The following is a 7,594-nucleotide window of genomic DNA, read 5'->3' as shown; positions in this document are numbered from 1 at the left end:
TTTTATGGGTTTTATGAGTTTTCCTGATTTTTATGGATTTTCTGAGAATTTTTCTGATTTTTATGAATTTTTGGAATTTTTTTAATTTTTTTATGAATTTTTTTATTATTCCCACCGGGAATGGACCGGACTGGTGCTTTGAGACGGTCTTCAGACACGGAGGATGGCGGAGGAGCTGAGGCCGCGGCTTGAGGATCGGACCTTTCTATTTCTTTTTTTGTTTCTGAGAACAAAGAAGCAGAAAAAATCTACTTCTTATTTCTGTTCCAAATCTATTTCTTGGCCATTTTTCTATTCCAGGAAATATAAAAATAAAATGCGTTACTAAACAGATTTCTGTTCTTTTTTTGTTCCACAGAACAGAAGAACAGAAAAATAGAGAAGTAGAAACGTTAACAAACGCGCCCTAAGCAGCTCCAATCGGAGAATATCGATCCTCAGCGATAAACATTGTGATAAAGACATAATGACCAAAAATGGTAATTTCCTTCTTCATTTCGCAATTAAAAAGAAAATTGGTGGTGACAAATTATAGGGATCATCATGAGCTTTTGCTCACCGCAGATCAATGATTACAAGGTGGAGGGATGACGGTCATCATCAGCTTTATTTGAAATTATTATTTGGTTTGCCTTTAGCTCTCTTAAAAGCTTTTAAGGACAGCCACATGAAATACATCCTGGACGACCGCTGTTCTGCTCCATCCCTCTCAGAAAAACGAAAGAAAATCTCTCCGTAAAATCGTCGGTTTCGTCTTCATCATCTTCATCTTCTCCGTCGTCGGCGGTGGTTGTTGTCTGATCTTTCGAAGGCTCTTCGCTGCGATGGCGGACACGGAGTGCAGGCCCCTGGAGGTGACGGTGATCTCGGCCAGGGACCTCGAGGACGTCAGAGACCACCTCCCGATGCACCCCTACGTCGTCGTCTCCCTCTGCGGCGACCAGCGCTACAAGAAGAAGCAGCGCACCCCCGTCCACGAGGACGGCGGCACGAGCCCCCGCTGGGACCACGCCCTCGCCGACCCCTTCACCGTCGACGTGGCCGCGGCCAGCGCCGGCCACCTCAACCTCAAGCTCAAGATCAAGACCAGGCGGACCGTCAAAAACAACAAGGACGTCGGCTGGGTCGACGTGCCCGTCGGGGAGCTGCTCGAGGAGGGCGACGACGGGGAGCCCAGGGCGACGAGCTACGCCGTGAGCCTGCCGTCCGGGGGGACCAGGGGCTTCCTGGAGTTCTCCTACAAGTTCGGCGAGGCGTTCACCGTGCGCGGGGCGGCGCCGGACCAACGGTCGGAAAACCAGCGGCAGCCGAGGCCGGACAGGTTCAGGGATTGTTTCCGCGGGGCGATAGTCGGGGGCTCGATATGGGGCGCGATGTCGAACGCCGACGGTGATGGTTAAGGATATGTAAACTTGAGTTTCTTTCTTGTTCTTTGCTGTCTTCCTCCCTCCCGCCTTTTCCCCTTTATTCTGATTATGTCTCGAACTATATGAGACGTCCTCCTTTTTCTTCATGACGTGTAAATGAAATGGATCCGTTTCATAAGGCTAAAGTAGCGATCTTTGACCTTTCGTTTTGGTTCTTTTCTTTCGGTTCTTTGTTTCGTAACTATGGCAATGGATCGGATCATCTAGATGATTGAGCATCGCCGCTCCGGCAACCTTGATCGAGGGTCGTCGATCGGATCATCTCGAATGGGGTTACAGCGATAAATTCGTCAATCTTTGCACTTTCGGATTGCGGGTGGTGGCAGAATAGTCATAACTCGATCCCAACAACCTTGACGAGGGCGCAAACTCGTCATCCAATGGGAATCGCTTGCTTCTCGCCCTTTCTTTTCTCTTCTTTTCCTTTCTTTTTCACCCTTATCGATAGGGGGAAGAAAAACCTCGGCACGTCGCGGTCGCGTCGCGGATGACGCACGTAAGTGCGACGATAGAAAACTCTCGAGTCGAAAAAACTGTCCGTTCTGTTGCCTCTTCCCGTTGTGGTCGTGTCGCGGATGCGCGGGCGAGGGATGCGTGCGAAGTGGCGCTCGCTTGGGGTCCCTCGGCCTCGCCACTCCACCGGTTGCTGTCGTCTGATTATCTCCGCACGGAATCCTTTGGGAATATGCGAAATTGATACAATGAATTAATTAATTGCAAAAAATAAAAAAACAACACCCAAAATCCTGCATCCTCATCCCTTGCAATCCCGCTATAATACCTAGCAAGTTGATGACCATAGTGCCGATCACTACACGAGATATTTGAATCATTCGACTTGACTAATTTCCACGGATACAAACGAGTTGCCCTGTCCATGTGTTTGAACACCGAACTTGCTACATCCAAATCAAGTGTGAAACCGCACTACCATCTCTTTTAGGGTTATGCGATGTAGGACCACTTAGTACGATGCATTTATTATTCTCGTATTATATATAATCGATCGATGCTTTCAGAAGCGCAATTTTTCAAATTAAGTAAAGCTTGATCGGTGCTCCGATGGCACTCGTCTACCCTTTCGGTACTCCATTGTTATGAGAGAAGTATCAATGGAGGCTCTTCCAACCACTTGAAGCTTAGCATTAATCAAGGTCAAACCAAATCCAGTTCTAGCAATTGATGAATTCCTCAGCTTAAACGTATGACGTTCCAGAAAAAGGACGGCATCTATAAGCTCGTACAAAAGAGCATGCAGTACCACCATTACAATTGGGTTTGACACGAGTTCATTGGAGTTAAAATTAGGGATGAGCATGGTCCGGATGGACTATTTCTACTCTAGAACTGGGCATCACTCATTAGGGACTAGTTTCGAAAAATTAGAATTGGGAACCGCTCGTTGGTTCCATGGATCCACTCGGGAACCGGATAGCCGGTTCGGTCCGGTTTCCGTATGGGTCCATGGAACCGGTCCCACTAGCTAAAGAAAGAGACGGAAAGATGGAGACGAATACAGAGATGGAAAGTCGGAGACAGTAAGGTGAGCATCGATTGAGAAGAATGAAAAAGTGACAGTGAGTGTGAGGTGAAAGCGAAAGAAAGTGTTTCTCGGCTCAGTCTGAGGCTGTGAGCGTCAAACGATTTAGGTTTAGTTTAGAGATTTATAATTTTTTTTTCTAAAAAAATAATAAATATATCATATTTATTATTATATTATCATCCTGTTCGAATGGATGGACGGACGGGCGGTTTCACGTTTGGAACCGAACTGGTCTGGTGCAATTTCGAACGATTTCGAGCGATTTCTGATTCTTCTGTACACCTGTAATTAAAACTGAGGAAGATGCCAGTCATCAAAGCTCGCTCCGTTGATGGGACATAAGCTTTCTTTTGGCAAGGGGCGATGCTCGACGTGAGCTGCGGGGAATCTGGACAATGTGATGATGCATGGTGGAAGCTGCTTGGTACACAATCAATGCTCGACCCCCGTCAATGTGCATTCATTGCGGTCAAGGATCATGCTCCATTTTGGGCAGGGATGTGCGTACGCTTCTTTTGTTCATTCAGTACGCTTTCCTCTGCTCCCACTAGCACCGTAACGGTGACGAATCTGCTCAAAACAAACAGTATTTACGGGTCAAATCGAACATATAGTCACGGTAAAATTTCTACGATGATGTCTGGAGAGGGTTGCCGACGTAGGTGGTCCATTCCCGCCCTTTTCACCAATCAAACTTGGATGATGTAAACAATTATCACATAATATGTACATTTCTCAAATTTTTGCAATGTCTTGAGAGGCATTTCATACTAGTTATAGGTAACGTTTCATACCACTACTGTTAATCTTAATAGTATCATAAGGGCAATATGATGAGAAATATACACACACCCATATACATATGTATTGGCAAATCCGTTTGGGTGTTTCCACAATAATCTCGTACCCATCACGAAATGTTTAAACTGAAAGCACTAGAGATTCAGAAACCCACTCAACAGCGCAAGAATCACACAACAAACTCGTCTCGGTGTTACCACAATAATCTCACCCTCGTTACGGGATATCATAATTAATCATGACAACTCAATTTAATCGTAGATGTTGTGGGAGCCCAACTCAACAAAACTATCAGATCGCTAGAGGTTCAAAAACCATCATGAAAAATTTCTAGATCCGTTCCTGCCACCTCAATTAGTCTGCGTTGCTCGTACTAATATATTTTCACGAAGCATATGCATGTCCTTGGCGTATCTTCAACTCGCGAATAAGGCACTAGTCAAAAAATGTGCAACGATAGGGATATTAAGTACTTTTACTAAGACATATGTACCAAGGGAATGAATACAACTAGGTCGGGTGTTCTCCATAAGTGGACCAATGCATGAAGCGATTGACATATATCTAATCTTGCCTAATAGCATAGTGACAAATTTGAGTTAACTACATCTTTTTAGCACTCCTCTTGAGAAAGTACAGCCGAGAAATTTGAAAATAGACATAACAATTGATTCAAATTCTTCTCCACGAGAAAAGGAAAAAGGACGAAGATGACAGTTGGCCTTTGTAGACTTTTCAAAATTGGAGGGTGACCCATGTGGGAGCTTGTACCCGATTCAATCGCGGATAGCTCAATGTTGTCCCCAGAAATTAATCAAAATTATGGCTCAATTTATTTTACGAAAAATAAGGTGCATGGTCTTTTGGTTCCAAAACTAACAGTCAACACAGCTGCTCAGTCAGCCTCTTTTGTACTTTACCTAACAATGGTAGCTGACAAGGATGCTAATTGTACAGAGATTCGTGTCAAACGTCAGCGAGAGATTCTAGCGATTCTTCAACATGGCGTGTCTCTGATAGAAATGATCTTGTCAGAGATTTATTGTCATTTGTTATCCTTCTAAATTGATTTGTTATCATTCAGAGATATTATTATCTTTCTTTATAATAATATTTTATTACTTTAAATAGTCATTTAAAATAACTTATAAATAAGCTCATATATCATCAGTAATTTATACAGAGAAATATATAGAAATTCTCCAATTCTCTTTTTCGCTTATTCTTAACTTGATATCAGAGCTGGAGGTCTTGAGTTCAAATCTTTGCAGACTTTATTTGCCTTTCCAATTAAATATATCCATGTTTAGTACTAGGCAAAAAGACCAGATTAAGTGTGAGGGGGAGTGTTAAAATAAATATTAAACCATGCCTTCATCTAATAGCTTAAGCTTTTAGAACAGTTGGCTGTTGTACCACAAAATCTCACATGATATCAGAGCCAAGTTGCTGTCTGAAGAAGCGGTTGATTGAGTTATACGGTGTTATAGCAACGTTGCCACAGCCGCACCGATTCACTGTGCTCAGATAAGTCGGACCCTAACAATTAGTCACTAACAGACTCCAGTAGCCGCTGCGCCACAGACCCACTCACGCAGTCGTCTGTAAGTGCTCTATTTGAAGTCATTAGTTGGCTATTTTCGACAACCACCACCACAAATAGGTTCCTCATCCTCCGGCGAGTCCAACCAAGGAAGCCACGTCGCCTGAAATTTCCTCCCGCACCACTCGAAGAGTCTGCGCGTGAGATCCGCGTGCCAGTGTGCCGTGCATGTGATCATCGCCCGTCTATGTCTGCCACGTCATCATCTGACGTCATCAACACGTGATGCCACGTGTATGTCACATGTCATTGCCGTTTGACTGTTGACCGACGTTGACCAGCCGTCGATCGGCGTTGACCAGACTAGTTTATCTATTTTCTGACCGGTTCAATCTCTTTTGGATCGGTTCTTGGCATTTTCAGACCAGTTCTTGAAGTATTTTGACGTTCTAAATCCATTTTTGGCCTTATTTTTTTTTTCAATATTAGCCTTGGAAGTATGGGTTTTCTCGAAATTGATTATATTGGTTTTATTACTTATCATGGAAAAATTAGAAGTCTCAGTATCCATTCAGACCATCTTGAATGGATCAAACTATATCTTATGGGCTCAAGAAATGTCAAGTTTTCCAAAAGGACATAAGCTTTGGCGTTACATAACTGCAGATATTCGCGAGCCTGTTCAGATTATTGGTGAGGCTAATGATAAATTTGCTGAACGTTTGGAGGAGTGGGATATACAAAAAAATTCTCCAATTCTCTTTTCTGCTTATTCTAACTGATCTCATCGAAGACTACTGCTCGAGCTCTGACAAAGGAGAGCGATGTTTTTTCTACTGCTCCCGTTGAGCTACTTTTTCTTCTGTTTTTTTTCAAAAATGTCCAATTCATTGTCGGTCCATTGTTTTTCGTACTCTTCCTCCTCTTCCGTTTCTCAATCGACTGATTCCCTCTCTCTAAATTTTGTAGGCCTGATCATGACGAGTTGGAGAATCGAAATGTGATTACCAAACTTCATTTATCAGGTAGCTGTTAGGAAGCTACACGCTGGAGCTGTACCAAACCTGTAACTACTTGACAAAAGGAAAAGGAATCGATGATGATGAGCTAATCTCGCGCAAACTTTAATACCCATGACTTCATCATCCAATCATTCGATTAGGTGATTACGAACACACGGTTTTTTGTACGATCGCGAGGTTGTATTTTACATGGCTTGTGATGAACATGTAGGACCGTATGCCATGAGAGTGAGGGGGGCTCTTACATCATCGGGGTTCGGACATCAGCCAAATCCACATCAACGCACCGGATAGACACAATCTCTTCTCATTGGAACAGCGTTTAGATAGCAATCCCAATTGAAAATCTACTCTCGACCGACCCGTGTAACCAGAACTAGGGGGTGTGCAACCGGACCGAGTTTACCCGGAAACCGGACCGGCCCACCCGAAAAATAGGTCCGGCAACCAGTTCTAACAAGAATCGGTTCGGGAACCGGTTTCATTTTTTGGGAAACGGTTAAAACCGGTCTGGTTTCAAGTAAAAACTGAACCGGACCGATTTTAGAACCGGTTTTACCCTACCTCTCTTCGCGACCTCCTTTGTCTAAGGGGAAAATTGTCAAATCAGTCCTAAATCTATTGTACGGCGGCCAATTCAGTCATAAACCTTTTAATTTTGCCAATTCAGTCCTAAACCTTTTAAATTTTCGCCAATTGAGTCCTTCCGGCCAATTTTGGCCGGCCGGCACTGATGTGGCCGCCGGCCGGCACTGATGTGGCCGCCGGCCGGCGCCGGCCGTCCGGTCAACGCTGACGTGGCAATTTTTAATTATTTTTTTTTCAATTTTTTAATCTTTTTTTTCTTTTTCTTCTTTTTTTTTTCTGCTGTCTCCCCTCTGGCCGGTCCGACAACCGGCGGCCGGCCAGAAGGGAGGGCCGGCGAGGGCGAGCCTCGCCGGCCCCGGGCCGGGCGAGGCGAGGTCGGCCTCGCCTCGCCGTCCGCCCGGGTCGCGACGGCGAGGTCGAGCCTTGCCGGATCCGGGCGAGGCTCGACCTCGCCGTTGCGATCCAGCGACGGCTAGGCGACGGCGAGGTCGAGCCTTGCCGTATCCGGGCGAGGCTCGACCTCGCCGTCGCGATCCAGGCGACGGCGAGGCGAGGCGAGGCCGACCTCGCCTCGCCCGGCCCGGGGCCGCGAGGCTCGCCCTCGCCGGCCCTCCCCTCTGGCCGGCCGCCGGACCGGCCAGAGGGGAGACAGCAAAAAAAAAGAAGAAAA

The 7,594-nt window shown here is 45.5% G+C and overlaps 1 protein-coding gene across 1 annotated transcript; it reads left to right on the top strand.

Moving 5' to 3' along the window:
* The first annotated feature begins 589 nt into the window (after positions 1 to 589).
* LOC115691884 (protein SRC2 homolog) lies at positions 590 to 1,400 on the top strand. Its single transcript, XM_056309287.1, has one exon. It carries the CDS (start codon positions 825 to 827, stop codon positions 1,398 to 1,400), a length of 576 nt encoding a protein of 191 aa, XP_056165262.1. The 5' UTR covers positions 590 to 824.
* The last annotated feature ends 6,194 nt before the right edge of the window (positions 1,401 to 7,594 follow it).

The sequence above is a fragment of the Syzygium oleosum genome, unplaced genomic scaffold (genome assembly GCF_021117445.2).
Source record: "Syzygium oleosum isolate NSW1041296 unplaced genomic scaffold, Sole_v2.1 Sole_v2.03, whole genome shotgun sequence".
Taxonomy (NCBI): Eukaryota; Viridiplantae; Streptophyta; class Magnoliopsida; order Myrtales; family Myrtaceae; genus Syzygium; species Syzygium oleosum.
This window is presented reverse-complemented; position numbering and strand designations above follow the sequence as displayed.